The sequence below is a fragment of the Talpa occidentalis genome, unplaced genomic scaffold, assembly GCF_014898055.3.
Source record: "Talpa occidentalis isolate TD23 unplaced genomic scaffold, MPIMG_talOcc4v2.1 talOcc4.6, whole genome shotgun sequence".
Classification (NCBI taxonomy): Eukaryota; Metazoa; Chordata; class Mammalia; order Eulipotyphla; family Talpidae; genus Talpa; species Talpa occidentalis.
The window spans coordinates 41766416-41793445 of NW_023604972.1; the positions used below are offsets into that span (position 1 = coordinate 41766416).

Below are 27030 nucleotides of genomic sequence, written 5' to 3' on the forward strand. Positions count from 1 at the left end.
TTATTGTGACAATTAGCAAAATACATAATATTTATTTATGGAATCCTGCTACAGAACTTGGTAAGGTAGTATTTTACTTGTGATCGAAACTTGACTTCACAGGCTGGCTGTCACAAAAATTTATGAAGATCATAGGCTTCAGATGCATTACTTTCTAATTGTCTTATGTGTTTTATTTATTTTCCTATAACCCACTGAATATGCCATGTCTCATAAAATAACACCCTGAATTGATTCAAAAAATATAATTTTTATATAGTTCTGTGGTTTTCGTTTATATCAATATGCCTTTCAAATTCTAGATTATGTTCAATTTTACATTTTAGGATGATGGGATAAATTAAAAATATATTCTAAATTTCCACTTGGAAAATATTTAGTTCAAGACAGAAACTTGATTTTCAGTCCTGTGACCAAAGAAATTAAAAGGAAAATTTAAAAGTTATAGTGTGAAACTTAAAAGCTCTAAATCCTATTTCTTTTTACCCTAGGAAGAAACTGACACTTCTAAAATACATGGCTACAATTTAAGATCCTCAAAAGAAGCTAACATATCTCTAGCAACTCAGTTCTATCAGAACTTGATAAAAAGGAAATCAAAAGTATTGGGCTTTTACTAAGTTTAACATGGGACATTCTATTTTTTTTTTTAGTATTTTTTTTTTTAAAAGAAGTCAACAGTTCCAGTTTGATCCAAGCTGCTGTGTAATTTGATAGTTAACAAAAGAATTGCTCTTGCTTTGACCCAAGGCCACTGAAAACCTTTCCAACATGCATTACTCTAATTTATGGGCTACTTCCACTGTAAAATAATCTTATATTCATGATTGAAAATAGAAAATAATACGGTGTCTGTACTCTTAAAAACCACTCATTATAAAATGTAAGTACATTGACACTGATTTTACTGGAATTGATATTTTAAATAATGCCCTAAAATAATGCTCCAAATTACCTTAATCACATTTCATTACTTTAAACTTAGATATTACATACTCTTACTACTAAATTACTTTTCCTAATATAGCATCTACAAATACAACAGAGAGATTAAATATAAAATATAGCTCAATTTTCTTATTTCAAGAAAAAAATAAAATAACCCCTTCTCCCTTTCAGGGACTGAAAAGGAGCAACAGGTCCAGCTAGGTGAGACTATGGTATGACAGATGGAGTAAACCAGAAGTGAGTCATGAGGACAAATTTGGTATTTAATCACTGAACATGATTCCATGACAGCTAGGCTATGTTTTTCTAAAAAGCATTTAACTATTACCTCAAAAGGCATATTAGAATTGAGTAATATATAAAATCAAGACAATAGAAAAAACACCTTATCTTACTATTCTTCCTTTGACATAACTGGTCTTCTAATTCAGAATGACTTTTAAAACATGAAAATACAATTGAGTGACAACATAAAGGTAAGCAATGTTTAACTCTTCAATTTTAAAAAAAATTCCTAATGTGTCTTTTAACTCAATAATTAGTATTAATAATTAATAAAAATAAATAAAAATATTATTAGTCAGCAATTCCCATATATTATTTCCAATAGTTAAGACAGTTATGCAATCTATTTTTATTCTTTATTCACAAATTTAAAAGAATGAGTCTCAGAACAGTTAACTACTAGCCAAAGGAAGAAGTAGATGTTGTGGATCTATCACTCACACCCATCTAACTACAGAGCTGATTCTCTTTCTGTGATACCATAGTGACCCTTTAGGATAAGAACACATTTCATAGTGCTTTATGTATTACTACATCTTACTGTTTCAATTCAGAAATTACAGGCCTGTTATTCAAATTTTATTTTAAAGTGGACTGATAGGATAAAACAGTTAAGGAAGTTGGTGGCTTCCAAAAGAAAGTCAAATTAAATAACTATGTAACAACTCTTAATGTGTAATTCATCATTGACCTAGAAGACTGTTAAATTAGGATAATTTACATCCCTGACATTTCCCTATAGTAAATTTCCATTACCTTTAATTCAGAAAATTGTTCCAGTAAAAGTACATACAGACATTTAGAAATTTGGTTAAAAAAACATAGATTCCAACATTTCCTTTCTTTTCTATCAAGGAAACTTCTATATCCAACTTACAAAGACTTTTTTTTAACACCAAGTTATTTTCACATTTCATTAATACGAAAAAAAAGGGAAATCTTCATGTGCTATAATTTACTTGACTGTAGTGGCCTACTTTGAAATAAAATTCAACTGAAGCATTTGACTCCATTGTCTCCTCCATGGTGTAAAAAATTTTACAAAGTAGACCATAAAGTCTAGCAGAATATTTATTTTCAAATGTTTCTATCAAATGGTATTCAAAAAAAAACACATGACTTTGTCCTGTCAATATATCTCATTTGAAAAGTTTTTAAATAACATTAATAATGTATAACATAGATACTTGTGGAAAATTCAAATATTTTCAAAAGTTAACATAAGCTAGAGAAAAGAGTTTTAATATGAAACATTTTTTAAAGATCATAAATAACAAAGATACTGAGACAATAATAATGCACTGAAATAAAACAATATAACATATAATCCTCTAATCATTTTTTTAAAAAATAAGTTACATTTCATAATTTATAAATATGAGTTTCTGTTGCCACCTTTCCAGTATAAAAGAGCACATGACAATCACATTCTCTGAATTGATGGAGAATTATACTCATTACATCTTAAAATGACGGGAATTAGTAAGTCTTATCAGAATGCCTACCTGTGTAGTGGAAGTCTTTGGACATGTCTATGGGAGCCTGTTTCACTGCTGACCGCTTGTACACAACATGAATTCTTCCTTTTTCTTCTTCCATTTGCTTACCTCTTTCCAGGGGTTCAATGAAATACTCATCATTATCACTTTTTATCATTCCAGCCTAGAGAAAGCATAAACTGTATTAATTTTAATAATAAATATCTATCATCTTTAGCTCATTAGTACTTTTTTAAATGCTAAGAAGATGATTTAGGGAAAACTAATGCTTTTTCTTTCTGCTTTTGGCTATAATTTTAAGTTGGTGACATTATTATTAAATATCAGTAATTCTGATTGAGAAACAAAACAAAAAACAGCAAAACTAAACTTATATATCTGACTACAGAATTAAGGCTATCAGAGGGGGATGTTAGAGGGGGGGACTATCAGAAGGGGAGCATGGGGATGGAGAGGAAAGAGGATGGGAACCCAGTGGTCTGTGGCGAAGGATTAGGAGTGCTTTGGTTTTGGTGGCATATGATAATATACATTTGAAGAGATGTGAATATGTACCTCTTATCATATACAGTATTGTGAACCCACATTACCTCATTAAAAATATAATGGGGCCTCCCCGGTGGCCAGCGGTTGAGCGCTGGGTTGTGAAGCTGTCCGCAGCCTCTGCAGCAACGGTTCCATCCCCGGCTGCTCCCCGGCCACCGGAGGAGGGTCCCCCATGGCGCGCAGACCTCTCCTGCCACCCGCTGCTCCCCTCAGCAGTGTACCTCGGTCCTTCTGCCTGCTCTGCTCCCTGCTCTGGCTCTGGTGAATTCTCTCACCCTCCTGCGCTTCTGACTGTACCCAGTGCTTGTATAAATAAATAAATAAATCTTTAAAAAATATATATATATAATATGAAAATATTTTAAAATATAAACAAATATCAGTGATTCCCATAAGGTAGAAATTCATATATGGTAGGAAAACAACTCATATGCAGTTGAATAAAGAACCGCACATAAGAATAAGAAAATTACACAACATATAAATTTCATCACACTGCAAAAGAAGTGCATTTATATATTCTACTTTGCAGTTTATTCTAAAATAAAATCACACGGGGTATATGAATTCAAGAAAAATCTTAATTTCCCATAATAACCCAATGTAGTGGTGCAGTCCATACATGTTGCATATTTCTAAAGTTATTTACAATGTCCTTACATAACACTGGAATGGGACCTACAATGCATGTAGTACATATAGGTCTTTTTGTCTCTAAATATACTCTTAAAGCATATGTGAAAACCATACATATATATTATTTATATTTTTTCCTCCTTACACTTATCACACTAAAAAGTTTACTCTTAGAGTTATTTTTTTCATCTCTCTATTTATTCCCCTTTGTGACTCTGTTTCATTTCTTATTTAGAAAATATCAGGACTACATTCAGTAATATACCTGAAGAGAAATGATAATTTGTCTGAAATTTGTTCTTTAAGTATCAAGACTACATTATAGTCCAATAGTTCCAGCTCATATTTCTACTTTAAAGGTCATACAGTAATATATAGTATTAATTTAAATATCAGTAGATTTATTTGAAAACAAAGTTGAAGAACTAATGTGTTAGTGTAGGGATTATAATTATTTAAAAAATACATATCATATTTGGAGGTAAGTCATATTTTTCTTCTGGAAGCTTAGCTTATTCAACATTTTCAAATATGAGGCTCTCATGGACATAGGCAAAGGGCAGTGATGGTCCTCATCCCTTCTGACTATTGGTTTTTACCTCTGTGGTGTTCAGCAACACATAAATAAAAGGATATCTTAGCAATGAGCATACATGTCCAGCAAATATGCCTCTGCTCTAGCTTTTTTATTGCATTCAAATCTGTCTTCTACATATTTTATGGTTTCAGGTCTCACATACAAGTCTTTTATCCATTTTGAGTTGCATTTTGTATATGGCATGAGACAGTGTTCTAGTCTCATTTTTTTGCATATGATTTACCAGTTTTCCTTGCACCATTTATTGGAGAAGCTTTCCTTCCATTAACATTTACCATTTTGGGAACATATGCTTCATGTGAGCATGGACTTTGCTATGCTGTTTTGTATAGTTTGAAGTCTGAGAGTATAACAGTGTTTTAGCTATTCAGGGTATTGAATGGTGCCATATGAATTTCAATAATGTTCTATTTCTTTGAAGACTGCTTTTTCAGTGTCCATAGGTTTTTCATTTTCATTTACCTTGAGGTATCTTTTCATGTATTTCTTTTATTTACTCATTAACCCAATACTCATTCAGTAGTGAGTTGTTCGGTCTCTGCATACTAGAATTTTGCTCTGTTTTTTTGTGGTTCATTTCTAGCTTGATACCATTGTGACTGGAAGATGCTTGATATGAGTTCAGTCTTCTTGAATTTATTGATACTTATTTTGTGATCCAATATGTGGTCTATCCTGGAGAATGTTCCATATGCACTTGAGAAGAATGTGTATTCAGCTTTTTGGGATACATTACCCTATAAATGTCTATTAAACCCAGATGGTCTAATTCATTGTTTAAGGCTATTGTGTTCTCATTTACTTTCTGTCTGGTGGTTTTGTCCATTGATGAAAGTGAGATGTTGTAGTTCCTGGTCACTATTGTTTTGCTGCCATCTCTGAGGTTTGATAGTAACAGCCTTATATGTTTTGATGCTCCTTTATTGGATGAACATATACTGATGAGTTTTATGTCTTCCTGATATATTGTTCCCTTAATCATTATATAATCATCCCTGCTTCTTATTACCTATTTTTAGCTGGGACTCTATTGCATCTTATATAATTATGATCGTCTCTGCCTTTCTTTTGAGTCCCATATGCTTGCAGGAATGTTTTCCAACCCTTTGCACTGAACCTATGTTTATCTTTGGAGCTCAGGTACATTCCCTGGTGATAGCAGATAGCTGGATTTTGTTTTCTGATCCAACCAGCCACTCTGTGCCTTTTGATTAGTGAGTTCAGCCCACTTCATTTCAGGTGATTATTGATATATGAGGGTCTGCTGCTGACATTTTGTCCTTAGTTTTAGAGTTCTATTTCTTTACTCTTGCCCTTGCTGGCTTTATTCCAGCAACTATCAGATCCTTGCTGATGCTTGAACACTCCAGGAAAGTGATCTGATGATAATCTTTGCATTGACTCTTTCCTTGACTTGGAATCCTCCTCTAGGTTCATGTCTCTGTTAATTCTCATGAAACACTCTGCCTACCCACATGCTTCCTCCACATGTTACCCAGCTTCATCTTTTATACTGCACTTACTGTTTTCTAACAAACTAGATAATTTAACTGTTCATTATTCATTATCACTCTCCCACCACTACTCCAATAGCCAAGATTTGCTTTTAGTCCATTTTGGTAGCTAGGTATCCTGAATGCCTAAAATAGTGCCTTGCACAAACTAGACACTTAATAAGTATTTGTTGAATGAAAAAAAAATGAGAAGGGAAGAAAAACTAAGATAGGAAAGGGTAGTCCACAGTTACCTCTAAGTTTTGAGGTTTGGTAACTTAGAAAATAATAGTTTTACTCACAGAAACAGAAAAGTTAAAAGGAAAAATAGATTGGAAAAGCAGGGAATAAGTTTTAAGCATTTTCACTTGAGGTAGCGGTGTGGAGAAATGCAGAATTATTATTCAGAAAAACTGCCACAATCACAAAAATATCAGAATTCTAATACATCTTTTCAGAGGTGATAGCTAAAGCTGTTGGGGGAAAAAATGAACAACAAAAGTAAAGTTCCTAAAGATATTTGATGGAAGGCTAATGGACAATCTTGGGAAGTGTCACAGAACCTTAGGACAATACTGTATACAAAATTTTTAAAATCTGAACTCTCTACCATGGTGCCTACAAGGCCCATGTGGCCTGGCAATGGCCACACAGACCTTCATCCCAGTGGTACTATCCCACTTATGTAAATCAACTTCCCTTTCACTCTCTGTCCCAGCCTATTTTCCTTCAAGCCATTACCTAGATGATTGTCTGTCACCATTTTGGGAACATAACGCTTTATGTGAGCACAGACTTTGTCATGTTTACAGCTGTACCCCAGGTCCCAGAATGTGCCTAGCTCAGAGTAAGCACCTAATGTTTGAGGGAGGGCAGGTGAACAAATTAATGGAAAAAACAGACAACTAACAATAAAACATCTTAGTAGGAAATTTACCGGGAATGGCAGGAGAGATGAGAGAAAAATGTCCTGGGCATCTATGTGACTATGTGGAGTTTGATCAAAGTATAAGTAATTGAGTGAAGAAGTCATCAAAGGATGAACACTGTGAAAAATAAATTAGACAGGGGCCTCCAGGTGGTGCAGGGGTTAAAGACAGCACTATCAAGCTGTCGCTAGCCACTGCAACACGAGTTCAATTCCCTGATTCCCTGGCTGGCCAGGGAGGTGACCCACATGGCACAGCAGACCTCTCCTGCCTTGCCTGCTCCCCTCCTCAGCAGTGTGTTTCAGTCAATCTGCCTGATCTGTGCCCCACTCTGTGTCTGGTGAATCCTCTCCCCCCCACCACCTCTGGCCCATACCCCAGTTCTTGTATGCATAAATAAATCTTTAATAAATAAATAAATAGATGCTATCATTTTTAATCTCTAATGCTATCAAATTGATGGATGATGTCAAATAATATTTTATAAATTTCCTTTAATGCTACAAAGTTCTCCACATTTACCATCCTCTAGACCTATGCACCAATGCAGGAAATATTTACTGTATTTCTCAAACTATCTTTCAAAATTTAACACAGATTAATTTCTAAATTAGCAGGTTTAAAACAGTAGCGAGTACATTATATTGAGCATTTTATTAGACTTCAATTAAGTCTTCACATATGCCCTTTGACAGCATTTTGGAGAGGATATTTATAAAATAATGATATATGCTAAAAATCCAGCTGCATAATTCCCCTTTCATCCTGTCAACTCTTCCAGCTACATCACTCAACTCAAACACTGCCAAGAATCCAGAATTAAGCCAAAAAAGCTGCTGAGCATGGAAATAGCTATCACAGAGGCCATGCTCCTTAGTCACTAGGAGGGGTCCTCACAGCCATATTTGACACCCAATTCTAATAAACCAGGTTAGATGGTTTCCTAATCCTCATCAGAGTATAAGTGGCAAATGAGAGAAAGTGTTGTGGGATACAGGGTTTCAGATGAGATAATGTCTATGAATGCCCTTTGTAAAGTATAAAGTTGTGTAACAAGTTTGAAACTCTACTCTTTATATGTCAATAATAAATACTAGTCATTAAGAAAATGACTAACTTATGTTTAACTTGATTTAAGATGAAAATTGGTATAAAAGATATTTTTTCAGATTTCCAGTAAGAATTATTAAGGTTTTCTTGAAAAGTCTATGCCAGATTAAAACAACCACCACCACCAGAAAAACATATGCTATGGAAACATTCTATTTTTAATCATGACACTTAAATGTTGTTTTACTGCAGTTATTCTCAAGTGTGTTAAGGAAGGATAGTAGTACTAGATAGTTTGAGTTTTTTTTTTTTCTTTTGAGTGCCAGAAAATATGTGCTATATATGTGATACATAATTGCAGCAGAAATTAATACCCATTATTTTAAGCTATTTGGTTACAAATTTATACTAGGCCACAACATAGAAAAGTAGTAATAAGGTTAAATGTCATGTTCACATTTTAATTAAAAAATTAAAGTTTGCTTTAAATGTTTAAGAGTTTAAATGTCTAAAATTTCATATTATGATTATGTGTGTGAAAAAGAATAATACAAATATATTTTAAAAGACAAACCATTATACCATAATGTTATAAAACTCCAACTCAGCTCACTAAGATATCATGAAAACACAAATTGAGAACCACTGTTTCACTATTTACTTCCCCCAACATATAGACTATTATGCGCCGAGTGAACACATTTCCCTGTTTTGTCATCAGAAAGAGTAGAGGTTACATTATTAAGATGATCTCTAGGTCTTCATGAATTTCAAAGGGCATGTCAATGATAGCCCTAAATTTCTGCAGAGCTGGCATTGGCAAGGCAAGGTAATTGAGAAGTGCTAGAAAATAGTAATAAGAATTGATTTGTGGGCCTCCCTGTGGTGCAGCAGGTTGAGTGCAGTGCTGTGAAGCTGTCTGCAGACTTTGCAGCACCGGTTTGATTCCTGGCCAGCCAGGGAGATACCCACATGGCACAGCAGACTTCTCCTGCCTCACCAACTGCTACCCTCAGCAGTGTTTTCAGTCTGTTTGCCTGTTCTACTCCCCACTCTGTCTCTGGTGAATCCTCTCACCCTCCCACGCCTCTGGCCTGTACCCCAGATCTTGTATAAATAAATAAAATCTTAAAAAAAAGAAGTGATTTGCAACTAAATTTGTTGACCAAAGAAACTATTTATTTGTACTAAAGAAGTTTAATTATTTAGGATGTATTTGAGTTGAGTTTATGAAGATTAAGAAGTTGTTAAAATATCTTCCAAGTCATTCCATTGATTAAAAGTCTTCCTTTATCTAAATCCAGAAGCCATTACCAGTATTTTTTCTCTATTTCTATAGTATTTCTCACTGTCAGTCCTTTATAAATTATGATAACTGTACTAGTGATTCTTAGAAATCAAAAGATGTTGAATAAGATGTCAGTAAAACCAAAATATAAATCAGATTTAATTACAGATTAAAAATTGGGTTTGGCTGGCACTTCAGTCAACAATGATTCTTGTGATAGCTTCTGCTCTCAATAGAATCAGAATCTAACAGAATCCCTTGCAAAGTGATAGCACTAAATTCAGATTTGCAGAATCTCTTCCATAAAGGGGATGAATGGGCCCTCTATTCAGCCAGGCATTATGGCTGAAGCTCTAAATTAAAAAAAATAAAAAAAAGAAGAGAGTATGCTAACCTGAGTCACAATTCAATTAATTGCTAAAGCAAATGAATATGATCTTAATCAGTGACATTGGACATCACCATTTCACTTCCTTAATTAGAGAGAGCATAGTCTTCCACCTGTGCTGCCAGATTCTTATAAAAATCTAGGTTGTAAGACATGTAATTCTAAGATGTTTCCTTAAGGCTAAAGGATTGTCTATATATCTGGCTTAATTATTGATAATTTCCCCTAATCTCTGCTACCAGCCCCAGCCTCCACAAAGTCAGGTCGTGGTTATTTGGGCCCTTAATATTTCTATTTTTATTCAGTTATATCAAGTTTATATTTTTTAAAGATTTATTTTATTTATTTATGCATACATGGGCTGGGGTGTAGGCCAGAGGTGTGAGGGCGAGGGTGAGAAGACTCACCAGAGACAGAGTGGGGAACAGAACAGGTGGATCTACTGAAATACACTGCTGAAGGGAGTAGTGGGCAAGACAGGTGAGGTCTGCTGTGCCATGTGGGTCACCTCCCTGGCGGGGGATCAAACTGGTGCTGCAGTGGCTACTGATAGGTTCATAGTACTGAGACTTAACCCCTTGAACCACCAGGGAAGCCTAATTATATCAAGTTTAAAACATAGTCTATGATGAAGAATATTACACAGAAGGAGCCCTAGGAAGCTCACTATTATAATAACACTACATTTCTTGTTTGTGATTTCTGTTGATCTCATATACTGTTGTGAAAATCCAGAAAAAAAATTTTACATTTTAAGAATAGGAATAGGTTTACTTCTCCTGATAAACCATTTTTATTTTATAAATACTTTGTACTATGTAATTAATCAATATTTATGAGAAAACGCAGAATAAAATTTGTATTCTACCTGTAAGACAATCTTGTGACATGAATCCTTGAATACTGACCTTTTCTGAACATTACTTTTCCTTCTTTTATTTTCCTTTATTGCTGACTTGTTCTAACTTTAATGCCTTCTTGTATGAATTGATATAAACTCCCACATATTACTTATCAGACTGAAGAAATATTTATTAAAGTATAATCCATATACATATAATTCAAGCTAAAACTAACATTATGACTTACTCATTTGAAACAAGAAGGTATATTGTTCTGAAAATGTATAAATTATATGATTTAATGATCAATGTTTGGCATCATACAGTATTTCACAAGTACCTACGAATATTCCTAAATCAGTTAAGGATACACAAATTATCATTTTGTGAATATTTAACAAAATATGATACTTCATAACTCAATTTTACTTTTCTATAACTTCTTGATGATTTATTCTGTATAATGGCCACAGAAATGTAACCTATATAAAATGTATTTATCAATATTTTTATTTTTGGGTGTTGATATTATGTCACTGGATATTCCATCTATACACAAATGCACATACCTACCTATAACCTCAATAATCTTGGCAGAAGGTATGAACCAGAAAGCATGTTTTTCTGTTATTTATTTCCTCTCATTGTTTTGTAAAACATAAGTCAAAAACCAATAAGCAATATCAGTAATAAGAAAATGTTACCAAATATTCAATAAGAGGACAAAGAGAAAGAGATTTTTTTTTCAAAAAAGGAGAAGGGCCTCCCCGGTGGTGCAGCAGTTGAGCACTGGGTTGTGAAGCTGCCCGCAGCTTCTTCAACACCAGTTCGATCCCCGGCCACCGGGCGAGGGTCCCACATGGCGCCCACTGCTCCCCTCAGCAGTGTACTTCGTCACTCTGCCTGCTCTGCTTTGCTCTCCGCTCTGCCTCTGGTGAATTCTCTCACCCTCCCGCACTTCTGACTATACCCTGTGCTTGTATAAATAAATAAAATAAAAATCTTAAAAAAAAAGAGAAGAAATGTTAATCTAACTATACTTTATGGTCCAACTTGAAGGTCAAAAAAATGTGAGAATGAGCACAAGTTAGAAGCACAATCAGGTCACAAACATCTGAGGAATCTTGTGCCTTTTATTAAAATCCACTTTAGACTTTTTCCATCTCCTAGAATAATGTATGTCTATATAAATATGCCTCAATAGTCATGATTAATTTGTTGCTAAATATTTGTAAAGAAAGGTAAAATATCAAAAATTGTCAAAGCACAAAAATAGAGTTGATTATTTTTTCTTTTGGAAGGACAGAGAAAATTGAAAAACTGATATGATATTATGCAATGCTCTTAAGTATCTTTGCAATTTAAAAGTCACTTTAATCATTCAACAACCTAAAAAGAAATTGTGTGTATTGTTGCTCCTTCATAGTTACTTTGTACAATTAGAGGGAAAGAAAATGGGGGGGAAAAGAAGAGTAAGAAAGGTGTGAACAGGACTGAATATAGAGATCCAGATTCTGTATTCTACTTGTTATAAATATTTTAAAAATCTCTAGTAAAATGATCTCCACAAGTGTTTGACATTTATGGAATTTACTGCATATGAAATATTTTACACATTTATAGGAAACCTTGGTTCCATTCCATAAAGAGAATAAATCATCCCCTAGTGTATCTGTTTTGGTTTTTCCTGAGTCATGGTGTGGGTTATAATTACAAACAAGAAAATCTCTAAGGGAAAAAAACCCTTAAATGACTAAAGTACTGATATAATAAAAGATTGCAAACATTCATTTTATTAACAGAATCAATTCATAAAACCAATACCTACCTTCTAATTAAATGCTCAGAATTTCCTTTATGTCCAGATTTAAAGATGAAATCTACCAATTCCATCTTAAAGAACATAAAGAAGGAACTTAGCTTTCTGACACAGGATTTGAGTTCGGTCATAGCTTTGCTACCAGCTAGTATGGCATTTGAAAAGTCATTGAATAGCTCCTTAGGACTCCATTTCAAAATCTTGAAAAATTACAAGAGTTTTACTATATCTTCTCTAAGATGACTTTGAGTTAAATTACCTTCCAATATTAGAAGACATGAATTTGAGAGCTCCCAGGAAAGACATTTATTTGAAAGAGGTTCCCTGCCAATATCCCAAGACTCACTTATTCCCAGGATAAATAACTTGAAATATGATCGTAAGACTAATGTAAAGTAGGTCACAAACTTTAACGTGCCAAAGAAATTAGGTCCCAACTTCAGAGACGTTCCAAGTTTCAACTCCAGAGAATCTGATTCAAAAGGACTGGGATGGAGATCAGAAATCTGCAATTTTAACAAACAATTCATATGCTGTAAATAGTAGTAGTCTGGAAATTACAGATGAGAAAAACTACTTGAAAAATAATGTGCCAATCAAAATGAATTTTTGGATATTTACTCCCTTCCTTCAAAACAATGTTAAGATCACTATTAAATATATGTGTGTGTGTGTGTGTGTGTAAATGGAATCTATGAATTGAACTTTATATGATAATTAAAATACATAATAGTCATCCACTAAAAATAAAATTTTCATACATTTCTCAAGTTTTAATGAGTTTGCAAAATGAGTTGTGTCTTAAAGAAAAAATTAAAAACCATACTCCTTTATTCAGTAGAAATTTACTAACAGCTAAAACAGTAGAGATTTACTAACAGCTGCTACAGGAGGGAAAAATATTAAGGGGAATATAAAATACAAAAAACCCTAACTTTCTGATATTAGAAATTATTCAAAATAGCATTATAACACATACCAAAATACATGATCATTCCAAAGCTTTTTGTGTCAAGGCAGTGAGCAATTAATAATTATTAAAGCTAGGAATGTCCATTATACCACATTTGAGGATTCATATTGAAGATATATTTACTAAATATATCCTAAAATGATGAACTAGGTCACATTTAACATTAGTAAAATGAAAATTTGTGCATATGTGCATAATTTAAAGTACAGAAATTCTGTTTGTAAATAGGAGTTCAATCCAGATCAGATCAACAATTCCTTCAGCACTAGCTACTTATCTGCCATTGGGGGAATACTAGATGCCCACAGCATGGTCATTTCTCCTAGCACAGTGTTTCTCAAGCTTTATTGTATGAATGAATTAGTTGAGATCTTGTCAATACAGATTCTGATTCAGGGGTCTGAGAGTCTATATTCCTAATAAAACTCTCATGTAATATTGTTACTTCTCCTTCCCTGGATGAAATTTTAGTAACAAAGCCTAAGGATATTTCAAAGTTATTGGGTTAAACAGAGGAAATCTCATGAATTAGATATAGGTCACCATGACAGATTTTATTTTTTAAGGATGGCCCACAGCACTACCTGTCATCTCATATTATCTTTCTCACTATGATCTTGCCACTCCTCCACCAAAATGTAGAATTCAGTTCCCCTTCCCTGGTGTCCAAGCCAGCTTTTGTGTCTCATTTGCAATCAAAAGAACGTGGAGGAAGTGCCTCTGCCTAAATTCTGAGGCTACTTGGGAAAAAGCCTTGCAGCTTCTTCCTAGGTTTTTTGGAACACTTTCTCTCCAGATGCTTCCTCTTGATCTAGCTGCCACCCTGGGAGAAGCCCAAGCCATATAAAGAGGCAATGTATATGCTCTCTGGTAACAGTCCAAGCCTTGGAATCACTCGGCCCAGTCACCAGACATGTGAATGAAGCATCCTGCATATAGTCCCATTGAAATTAAACCCAGCCTTGTGAGCATTCCCATATGAGAAGCCAGACATTCTGGAGCAAAGAAAAATCACCCACCCTTACCCTCTCTGAATTCCTGACACACAAAATCCATGATCATAATATTAGTTGCTTTTTTACACCCTAAATTTAGAAAGCTTTGTTACATAATAAAAAAAAAAAGAGTGGAGTTAAGGCAGAAAAAGAATACATAATGAATAAAAGCAAAGGCTTGATTCATACATATTATTTCCAATTTGTGATAAAGTTGTATAGCTATGAATTGGAAGGTGTGTGATAGACACAAAGCTTCTTAAACTTGCAAGAACCCCAGGGAAAAATCTAGCTGGACTGGAAGGTCAATCCTGAGGTGAAGCAAGAGACTATACAGGGAACTGAATGGGGATAATAGCAAAGAAACTTTGAGGACATAAGCAATAAATAAATAGCAATCAATGCAATGGGAATCTATGGATATATGAAAAAAAATTTAAAATAGTGTTTAGACTCTTAAGACTTTAAGATGGTTTATGCTCATACTCTTCACAGAACAAGGATGGAGTTGAAGGGGATTATGCTCAGGGAATAAGTCAGAAGGAAAAAGAAAATTATCAGATAATATCACTTATGGGAGGAATATAGGGAAACCGAAGGTAGGGTTCTAAAAAGACAAAACTTGTAGTCAACTATAGATCTGAGGCTTAAAGGGATCAAAAGAGGGTTGAGAAGAACACAAGGGACCATGGTGGTAGTTTACAGGTGATGTGGTGGTGGGATATTTATGGTGACTGCACAAGAGGGGAGAACTCAAATACTGTAAAGATAGGAACAACAACATAAAAAAATAAAAATTAATTAAAAAAAAGACTTTAAGATAGTTTATGGTTCCATTCGTGGAACTTTTTTTCATTAGAATAACTAGAAACACCCAGCCCTCATGAAGCAAATATAAATTAGAGAGGACAAAGGAAAAGCTGTAAGAAGGGAAACAGAAACAATGTAAATAAACAGAACACCCAGTGGGGATAAATAAGAATGAGAAGAAAGAATCACAGCACAATGGCTAAATGGCCCATGAATGCTGTGATACTTCCTCTGAACAAAAATTTCTGTATCCCTACCAAGGGTCAATCACGTTTCACAAACTGGGGATATAGTGAAATTATAACATTGCCACAAGGCCATAAAGCATCAAGTACCAATGAGTCTAATAAACAGAGTGTGAATATAACCAAGCCTATGTAAATAAAGTAGCAATGAGAGAAAAATTATTTTTCTCATTATTATAGATAAAAGATACCATCAGAGGGCCTCCCTGGTGGCATAAGGGGTCAAGACACAACCTATGAAGCTATCCACAGCCACTGCAGCATGAGAACCATCCCCAGCCAGGGAGCTACCCACATGGCACAGCAGACCTCTCCTGACTCACCCGCTGCTCCCCTCAGCAGTGTATTTCAGTCAAATCCACCTGTTCTTTTTCCTACTCTGTCTCTGGTGAATCCTCTCGACCTCTACACCTCTGGCCTATACCCCAGTTCTTGCATGCATGCATAAATAAATCTTTAAAAAAAAAAATACCATCAGATTAGAACAAAGCCCAAGATAACTTCCTAACCATAATCCACTAGGTGTCCTGGTCAGAAAGTTTGGAGTCACTCTTGATCCTTCTGTGGCAGACATTGCTGGTACTCCCTAGTACCTGTGTTTTCCTCTTCTTTCTAGGTGCATTTCTCAGCCGCCAATGCACTTAGGTACATCCAGATACTCACAACGGAATGTGAGTGACAATATTCGACTTCTTAGACTGACCCATAAAATCCTACCACAACATCCTACATGTCAGAGGAAGGTACCCAAGAAAGGTGAGGTATCTGTCTCTATTTTCTCTCCCCACCAAGTCAGTTTTGACACTGGTGTCCTACTCCTTTCATGGCCCCGGCTTTCATGCCATTCATTTTCTGCCTGAATTCTTGAGGTCAAGGGACAGTAACACCACCTACCTCTTGATGGGGTACCTCACGATCCTATTTTGGTCCCCTTACCCCTGCCCACACTTCTTTAAAGAGTAACTTTATGAAAATTTTCTCAATTATAGCTGTTTAAACAATGCCACTACTCCCTACTAGGACCCTGACAGATAAACCACCCCATCCTGCCTAAACTTTGAATAGAATATAAAACTTAGGTATTAAAGAGAACTGATAAAAATGATAGAACTTTAGACTGAGAATGATCTTGGAAATCACCTCGAGCCCATGATCCTCATTTTACACTGATGGTAATAATGACCAGCAATGGAATCAATGTGTGTTCTTTCCCTTTTACATTTTCTATATAAAACTTTATGTTTAACTCATAACAAAAGAAAATATATATTATATGCCAAGCTTTTCACAGGTTTCAGAATGTTTATGAATGATATTTACAATATTTTCAGGAAAAAATAACAAGATTCAATTCTTAAAATTCACAATTAGAAAATAGTTCTGCATTGGAACAGCATCCACCTCAGCTGGAAGGCAAAGAACATATATTTCTTAGTTCTCATTCTTTCAATGGAACCCTACTCCATTCACAGTGTTGCCAAATGGCTCAACCAGGCCAAAACAATTTACGGTATTGAAATATACTGACTTTTCCCCCTGGTCATCTTCTTATTATGGAAAAAACAAGTTTTAACCAAAGCTGACCTTGATCATTAATGTCAGCTCCTAATCGAAAGCAGCACCCTGCCTGCAAGTCACATTAAAAATGCTAAAGCTTCTCTCCAGCTAGAAGTTCAGTAGTGGCAAATGTTCATTATCAAGCTCTATGATTAAGGACTTTTTCTAGTTCTGTTTTCCTCTAAAGATGGCCCTGTTCAGAAGCATCCATCTCATATCTTGAGTTTCTTCTAAAGTTCTTGTTCCAAAATGCAACATTAGCTGGTATGTACCAGTCTAAGAAAAATGCAATATCTGGTTTTAAACCAACCTTGCCCTGGAACACTAAATATGATGCAAAATCATCTGTTATTTGGAATAGCTATACTTGCTGATTTAAAGTGTGTCAGACATAGAGTTCAGTGTGTTTATTCACAAACATTATTAAACTTCCTGACTCTCCTCTTACGAACCTTTGCTATATGAAAAAAAAATGTCACATGAACATAGTATCATTCTATAAAAAATCCACTAAAATTGTGAGTTGTAAAATATGTCTCTTAGTGTCATAATCTTGGTTAAATAGTATGCTTATGTAAAAGTGATTTTCTAAGCATCTATGGTTACTTCTTACAAAATTTCTAAAGAACAACAATGGGTGCTTTCTTGTATGTATGTCAGCTGATTAATGATTTTGCTCTTTTAAATTTTAGATCATAGGATTGTGAGTTGGGATTAGAAAAAACATGGTTTTCAGCAACAAAGCACAGATTTTATGGAATGGTTGACCTTTCTTGTTTTCTATTTAGTATCCATATCATCAACTATCAACATATAACTTTGTTTTAGATGTGTGTCTATTTTTATATATTTTACATCATTGTTCATTTTTTAACAATGTTTGCTTTCTTTTCTCAGGTGTAGTCCCCACAGAATTTCCATCACCAATTTACCTGTGCATCATCACCACAGTTCCCTGTGCTCTTCTCTCCCTCATTCCAATCCCTCTCCCTCCCCTGCAGAATGTCTCTGGTTTATAGTGGTCTGTTTATTTTTATTCTGTTTTGTTGTGTTTTTTATTGTTATTATTTTTTCCCTGATGCCTGACTTGGTTCCCCCCTATTCCTGCTATAAGTGAAACCATTTGATATTTTTCTTTTTCCTTCTGACTTATTTCACTGAGCATAATTCCTTCTATCTCCATCCACACTGCTGTGAATGACATTAGTTTATCTTTTTTGATCGCTGAATAGTATTCCATTGTGTATATGTACAGATGTGTTTCCATTTAAAGATATATTATTTAGGGCCTCCCTGGTGGCGCAGTGGTTGAGCGCTGGGTTGCGAAGCTGCCCGCAGCCTCTGCAGCACCAGTTTGATCCCCGGCTGCTCCCCGGCCACTGCAGGAGGGTCCCACATGGCGCGCAGACCTCTCCTGCCACCCGCTGCTCCCCTCAGCAGTGTACTTCGGTCCTTCTGCCTGCTCTGCTCCCCTCTCTGGCTCTGGTGAATTCTCTCACCCTCCTGCAATTCTGACTGTACCCAGAGCTTGTATAAATAAACAAACAAATAAATAAATAAAAATCTAAAAAAAAAGATATATTATTTAAATACATTGTTGATCAATGAACACTGAGTTTATGGTCAAGAACACTATTTAATTCACACTTAAGTGAAACTTATCTAGCACATGTATCTTCTCCACAGGTACCATGACCTTCTTATACTTAAGAACATTAGAGAACATGGCGGCGAGGAGACGCTGCAAGTAAGATCTCCCATTAAAAAAAGTTAATAGGGAGGAAAAGCGGCAGGTCCCAGTGAGAACTGGGACACAGAAGATAAACGGACAACTCCAGCAAACTGCCCGAAGAAGAAAGTGGCCATAAAAGAGGACCAGAAGGGAGGGAAGCGCAGAACCCTGCTCCCCTCCCCCGCCCACAGAGTCGGCACTCTCCGACCGGCAGAGAGGAGGAAACAACAAACTAAAACGACCAACAAGAACAAACTACGCAGCAAGCGGGACTGTGAGTTGAAAGGAACTATTGCAGCCACCACACCCTGTGAACGGGAGCTGTGGAGAACCCTGCAGGATCCGCCGCGGAGGTGAGCTCCGGGCGCCATTAAAGAGAGACCCCGCCCCCCAGGAGGAGACCAGCACCAGCACACAGCCCCGGGCCGCCCAGTAAGCTTGCACGGAAAAGTGGCGCGCTGGAAAAGCAGACGCAGATCAGGATCGGGATTGCGCGCAAAAGCGGCGCGCTGGAAAACCAAGTGCGGATCGGAATCGGGATCGCGCGGCAAAGCAGTGCGGTTGAAAAGCAAACGCGGATCCAGATCGCAGCTGCCCAGGTCCCTGCGCCTGCGGCCTAGGCTTGCGGGAAGACGCGCGGAGGCCCTCCCTGAGTGAGCAGGAACCAGGCGCCCAGGCACGGGAGCGGGATTCAAAAGGCGCCATTCCGCGCCACTGAACTGGGCTACAGCCCGCATCCTGGAACTGAGCGCTTTGGAACTGAGACCCGGGGCACGAAATTAGGGGCGTGGGTTCCCCACGACGGTGGAGCACAAGGCAGACACAGCACCCCAAAGCCGTTGAGGTTTACCCTACCATTCTCGCTCTGCTCCCTGTCCCACGGGGTGGAAAATCAGCTCCCCAAGGGCTCTAGGAGAGATCTCTGGCGCCACCTAGCGACTTGAAACCAGCAGAGGCTCCTGGAGGAGCCAGTGGCCAGCTGGGGAGGTAGCCCACGCTGGGCCCCTTCCGACCAGTAGTCCGAGCCCACAGGGGGAGTGAGCACCCACAGCCGGGGCAGACCAGGCGCGCAGAAGAGTGTGCCTGAGACCGGACGCACAGGGAGTGTGTCCCACATCACCATCTTAGAACAGGGACATTTCTTCAGTAAAGACGACCTGCAGAAGGCTTCCTCAGGAGCCAGAGGTGAGCGGGGGAAGTTCGCCCACGCCAAACCCCCTCTGACCTGCAGTCCAAGCCCAGAGGGGGAGCAGGAACCCACAGCTGGGGCACACCAGGTGCACAGGGGAGTGTGTCCCCACATCGGCATTTTAGAACAGGCACCTTTCTCCAGTAAAGACTGCTTGAAACTGACAGATGGCTCCTGGAGGAACCAGAGGGGAGCAGAGAAGCTCACCCAAGATGCCGGCCAGTCCCAACAACACAGTGTCCCAACGCATACTGCAAATTAGAAAACAGACAGTAGGGAGTAGAAGAACCACACGCAACCTAGCAACTCCCCAGGGAAAAAGCACACCACAAAAGGAAAACCAGCCCCCAGATTGCAACGACAGTAACTTGGAAGAACTTCTGAGCCTTCCAGAAAGAGAATTTAAAATTGCCATGATTAAAAAACTGACAGAAGTCATAAAGGAAAACAATGATAAGGGAAAAATAATCAACGATCAGAAGAATGAAATTGAGTCCCTAAAGAGGGAAAACAATGGTCAGAAGAATGAAATTCAGTCCCTAAAGAGGGAAGTAAAAGAAATGCAGGAGATCAAAGAATTAATGGAAGAACTAAAGAATTCTGGGAAAAGCAATGAAAGCAGAATAGATGAAATGGAAGAACGAATAAGTACTCTTGAAGACACAGAAATAAAAAGAACCAAAACAGAAAAGGAAAGAGAAGTACGAAGGAAAAAGAACAAAGAAAGACTTCGGGAACTATCTGACTCCATGAGGAAAGGAAATATAAGAGTTATAGGAATCCCAGAAGGAGAGGAGAGAGATGTAGGAACAGAGAAAATATTCAAAGAGATAATTGAAGAGAACTTCCCAAATGTGAAGAAGGAGCTGAAAATAGATATACAAGAAGCAAGAAGAACACCAAACTTCCACGACGAAAGGAAAAATACAGCAAGACACATAATAGTAAAGTTCCCAAGAATCCAGGACAAGGAAAAAATAATGAAGCTGGCAAGAGGGAAGAAACAGATAACATTCAAAGGAAAGCCAATCAGGCTGACATCAGACTTCTCCGAAGAAACACTACGGGCAAGGAGAGAGTGGAGGGACATAGTCAACAGACTCCAAGAAAACAGAAGCCAACCAAGAATACTCTATCCCGCAAAGCTCTCCTTCCTCTTTGAAGAAAGAATATGGACCTTCCCAGACAAACAGAAACTCCGGAATTTCATTACAACTAAACCCCCACTCCAAAAAATACTACAAGGAGTCCTAAAGCCAGAACCTCAGAGGGACGAATAACAATGAAAGAAGGCCAAAAAAAAAAAAAAAGTTATTAAAAGAATAAATAAATAAATAAAATCAAAGGAAAGACAAACACAATGGCAAATACAGATGCTAACATATCAATATTAACTCTAAATGTAAATGGACTAAACTCTTCAATAAAAAGACACAGAGTTGCAGCCTGGATTAAGAAACAAAACCCAACCTTTTGCTGTCTCCAGGAAACACATTTAGCTACAAAAGATAAAAATAGGCTCAAAGTTAAAGGATGGAAAACAATCCTACAAGCAATGGACAAAAAAGAAAGCAGGAACAGCTATACTTATATCAGATAAAACAGATTTCAAACTCAAAAAGATAAAAAGAGACCCCAATGGTCACTACATTATGATCAAGGGGACAATACTTCAAGAAGAAATAACACTCATTAACATATACTCACCAAACGAAGGAGCACCAAAATATATCAGACAACTGTTGTCCTCTCTGAAAACAGACATCAGAGAAAACACATACATAGTGGGAGACTTCAACACACCACTATCAACAATGGATAGATCAACAAGACAAAAAATAAGTAAAGAAACCAAAGCTCTAAATAAGGACCTAGAGCAATTGGGCTTAACAGACATCTATAGAACACTAAACCCAAAAAAACGGAGTACATTTTTCTCAAGCGCACACGGATCATTCTCCAGGATTGATCACATACTGGGGCACAAGACAAACATCAACAGATACACCAAGATTTAAATCATATCAACCATCTTTTCTGACCATGAAGGCATCAAACTAGAAATAAACCATAAAAGAAGGCAAGGAACTTTCCTACCTCATGGAGATTAAAAACCACACTACTGGAAGACCACTGGACTAATGAGGAGATCAAAGAAGAAATGAAAAAATTCTTTGAATTGAACAACAAGGAGGACACCAATATCCTAAATGTATGGGATGCAGCAAAAGCAGTAATAAGAGGAAAATATATAGCAATAGAAGCTCACATCAAGAAACAAGAAAGAACTCAAAGAAACAACCTAATCTCGAAGCTCAAAGATCTAGAAAAAGAACAACAAAAAAAACCAAAACCAGTAGAAGAAAAGAAATAATAAAAACCAAAGCAGAAATAAATGAAATTGAAACTAAAAAACAATCCAAAAGATCAATGAAACCAAGAGCTGGTTCTTTGAAAAAATCAATAAATAGACAAACCCCTAGCCAGACTCACAAAGGAAAAAAGGGAGAAAGCACAAATAAACAGGATCATCAATGAAAGAGGAGAAATCACAACGGACAAAGCAGAAATCAAAAGAATAATCAGTAACTACTATGAACAGTTATATGGAAACAAGTTTAACAATCTAGAGGAGATGGACAAATTCCTACAACTCTACAATCACCCAAAGCTAGATAAAGAAGAAATAGAACACCTAAACAGACCAATTACAAGCAGTGAAACTGAAATGGTAATCAAAAACCTCCCCAAAAACAAAAGCCCAGGACCTGATGGATTTACAAATGAATTCTACCAAACATTTAGAGACGAATTAGTGCCTACCCTTCACAAACTCTTCCAAAAAATTGAGAAGGAAGGGACAATACCAAACACGTTCTATGAAGCCAACATTACACTAATACCAAAACCGAACAAGGACAACACAAAAAAGGAAAACTACAGGCCAATCTCCCTAATGAACACGGATGCAAAAATCCTCAATAAAATTTTAGCTATCAGAATCCAACAATGTATCCATAAGATAATTCACCATGACCAAGTAGGATTCATTCCAGGGACACAAGGATGGTTTAACATCCGAAAATCAATCAACGTTATCCAACACATCAACAAAAAGAAATATAAAAACCATATGATAATATCAATAGATGCTGAGAAAGCTTTCGACAAAGTGCAACACCCATTCATGATAAAAGCCCTTGAAATTCTTGGGATACAAGGAACATACCTCAACATCATAAAGGCCATCTATGACAAGCCAACGGCCAGTATCATTCTCAATGGTGAAAAGCTGAAAGCAATTCCATTAAGATCTGGAACAAGACAAGGATGTCCACTCTCACCACTGCTTTTCAATATAATACTGGAAGTCCTAGTCAGAGCAATAAGACAAGAGAAAGACATCCAAGGAATCCAAATAGGAAAAGAAGAAGTCAAACTATCACTATTTGCAGATGATATGATAATATACATAGAGAACCCCAAACACTCCACAGAAAAACTAATTCAACTCCTCAATCAGTTCAGTAAAGCGGCAGGATACAAAATCAACACGCAAAAGTCAGTAGCCTTCCTATACACAAACAATAAATCTGAAGAAGAAGAAATCAAAAAAACCATCCCTTTTTTTATTGAAACAAAAATGTCAAATATTTGGGAATAAATCTAACAAAAGAGGTAAAGGACCTATACAAAGAAAACTATAAAACACTGTTAAAAGAAATAGAAGAAGACACAAAGAAATGGAAAGACATCCCCTGCTCATGGATTGGAAGAATAAACATTATTAAAATGGCCATCCTTCCAAAAGCAATATACAGATTCAATGCTATTCCAATCAAAATTTCCATGTCATTCTTCAAAGAAATAGAACAATTATTGATGAATTCATATGGAATCACAAAAAACCCGAATAGCCAAAGCTCTCCTGAAAAAAAAAGAAGGGAATGGAGGCATCACACTCCCAGACTTCAAAGTCTACTACAAAGCCATAATCATCAAAACTGCATGGTATTGGAACAAGAACAGACATACAGACCAATGGAATCGAATAGAAAATCCAGAAATAAACCCACAGATTTATGGTCAACTAATCTTTGACAAAGGAGCAAAGACTATGCATTGGAGCAAAGAAAGTTTGTTCAATAAATGGTGCTGGGAAAACTGGGTCGCTACATGCAAAAGAATGAAGCTTGACCACTACCTCACACCATACACAAAAATCAACTCAAAATGGATTAAAGAACTAGACATAAGACCTGAAATCATAAAATATATAGAAGGAAATATAGGCGAAACACTACGTGATTTGCACATCAAAGACATCTTTACAGACACATCACCCAAAGCAGTGATATTGAAGGCAAAGATAAACAGCTGGGACTACATCAAATTAAAGAGCTTCTGCACAACAAAGAGACAATAACAAAACAAAGAGAAACCCACCAACTGGAGAACATTTTTGCACCCAACACTAATGATAAAGGACTGATCACAAAATCTGCAAAGAGCTGATGAGACTCAACAACAACAAAGAAAATAATCCAGTCAAAAAATGGGCAGAAGAGCTAAAAAGAAACTTCTCTGAAGAGGAAATGCAAATGGCCAACAGACATATGAAAAAATGTTCAACATCACTTGTTATCAGGGAAATGCATATCAAAACTACCATGAGATACCATCTTACACCAGTGAGAATGGCACATATTAAAAAAACCAGCAACAACAAATGTTGGCGAGGGTGTGGAGAAAAGGAACTCTTCTGCACTGTTGGTGGGAGTGCAAACTGGTCCAACCACTGTGGAGAGCTGTGTGGAGATTTCTGGAACTACTAAACATAGAGCTTCCATATGATCCAGCAACTCCACTCCTAGGTATTTACCCAAAGGACACAGAAACATCAATTCCAAAGAACACCTGCACCCCTATGTTTATAGCAGCACTGTTTACAATAGCTAAGCTTTGGAAACAACCCAAATGCCCAAAAATAGATGACTGGATCAAGAAGATGTGGTACATATATACCATGGAATACTACTCAGCATTCAAAAAAGATAAACACATGCAATTTGCAGCAACATGGATGGCGCTGGAAGGATAATGCTAAGCGAAATAAGCCAGAAAGAAAAGAAAAATACCGGATGGTCTCACTCATAACAGGAATCTAGAAAACTTAAATAAGGGACCAGGAAAATGAATAACTATAAGAAAGTGAAAATCAAAATCAACAAAAAACTATGAACCAGAGACACTTTTAGGGGGGCGCGGGGCGGGAGGGGAGGGATTGGGGTCAGAATGGGGGGCTGCAATTGTATGGGGAATATAAAAATAAAATTTATTATTTAAAAAAAAAAGTTAAAAAAAAAAAGAACATTAGATATACTTCAATACTACATCTGTGTGCCATTTAAACAGAGAAATGACCAATAGAAGGGATAAAACTGCCCAAAAAAATTTGCACTAAGTTAACTGCAGAAAGGATGTGTGTTTACCATAGGAGAGAAGAAACAAGAAGTCAAAAGTCACCTTGTTGGGCCCTGGCTAGGAACTTGTACATTTACATGACATATATGTTGTTTTTTGTTGTTCTGTGCATGTTCATGAATTATTGCAAAGTTTCCAAGTATTGATTTGGGTTCTATAAATAAATATTAGTGAGTAAGAAATTTGCACTCTATTAACAATGGGATAACTATATATTAAGGATGTTAATTGGTTACATTTATCTACTGCATTTCCTGAAATTTTCAACACTGAACATGTATCCAAATAAAAGTTCTTTTCACTTTGAAAGGCAAAAAAAGATATTTCATAATTCAAATACAACAAGCTATCTTTTACTTAACTCATAGATACTTATGTTAACTTGTGAAAATTAGGTTTATTTCTGTAACCCCTTGAGTTGTCAAGTCTTTCAAGACAGAACATAGAAGATGCTTTATAAATGTCAAAAGAATGACCAAATTTATTAAAATGTAGAGTTTTACATACTCTTCACATTATGGGACATTCTTCAAATGGCAACAATTAAAAGTAAAGCTGAAGGTTGTGACATGGTATTCTTCGAAACTATTTCATAAAAAAATTACCACTTATGAGTTAAGCACCAATCAGGGAAATTGTCTTTGGGAAGGAAATTCATCTTTTTAATAACAATTATCATAGAAGCATTTGCACAACTAGAACCATATAACATCAAAGACTTGTCAACTAACATCCTAAAATACCCTCAAGTTAATTGAAAGTTTATAAATGAAAGTTCTGCACCCATTTACTGCAACATAAAGATCAGATTGCCAATCGTTTGCCTATGGATCTGTATCCCTCTTAACTGACATTAAGGATTTTATGATCATGACCATGATCAAATTTCTGTCACAATTCATCACTCATAAAGGTTTTCATAGAACAACTGACACAAAAAAACACACCGCTAGAGTTGTATGGTCAACAATATTCACCAGTTCGACAGCTCTAGCCAGATCTCTCTGTCAGTCCACTATGAACTAGTCCTCCAGGGGGTCATAACCACAAAAGCAATATCAGGATGAGTCATGTGACTTGGATTATCTCAATACCAATTATAACTCAGACACATACAGTGAAAAAACCAAGAATTCCTTCTAATCTCACAATTGCTAGGTGTTGACATGTGTATATTCATATTCATCAATTTTAATAATAGGCAGTGTACTAATAGCAGTAAAGGCAAAATACAGGTCATGTAAGAAAAGCAGATAAAGGTAGCCTTACCATTTATAAAATTCTTTCCATTCAACAAGATTGGTGGTTAGTTTGACGGAGCTATTTAAACCTTTTGAATCCCCATAAATATTTTTGGTTTTGTTTCTTTTGAGATTTAGGGTTTGAGAACATTTCTTTCTTTCTTTCATTGGGGTTTTGAGGATTTTGGCTTTGAGGTTAAGCCAGTAAACTGACAATACTCTCCTTTACTCTACACGTTTGAAAATTAAGACACAGGAAACAGTATTACTACATACAGAAGGAAGAGGAATAAAACAGGGGATTCATAGTCACATAAACAAAGCCTATCAAAAGGCTCAATTAATGATTTTGTTCACACATAAAAGTCTTATTTATACAAAAATGTGTCATTATTTTACATTTTTTGCAAATCTCACTGTCTGACTTAATAGAAGACAACTGGATTCCCCAACCTGCTTCTGAAATCAATCTGTTGTAATACC

General features: G+C 36.3%; 1 protein-coding gene across 5 annotated transcripts in view; it reads right to left on the reverse strand.

The window, feature by feature from the left end:
- The window catches only part of ADAMTS3 (ADAM metallopeptidase with thrombospondin type 1 motif 3), a 232680-nt gene that overhangs the window by 123060 nt on the left and 82590 nt on the right, over window positions 1–27030 (reverse strand). For 4 of the 5 annotated variants that reach the window (XM_054687990.1, XM_054687989.1, XM_054687988.1 and 1 more), the window contains one exon: window positions 2739–2895. In XM_054687990.1, coding sequence (XP_054543965.1) covers window positions 2739–2895 — 157 coding nt within the window. Of the gene's footprint in view, window positions 1–2738; window positions 2896–12739; window positions 12975–27030 lie in introns of those variants that run through there. The other variant, XM_054687991.1, reaches the window with a different exon arrangement.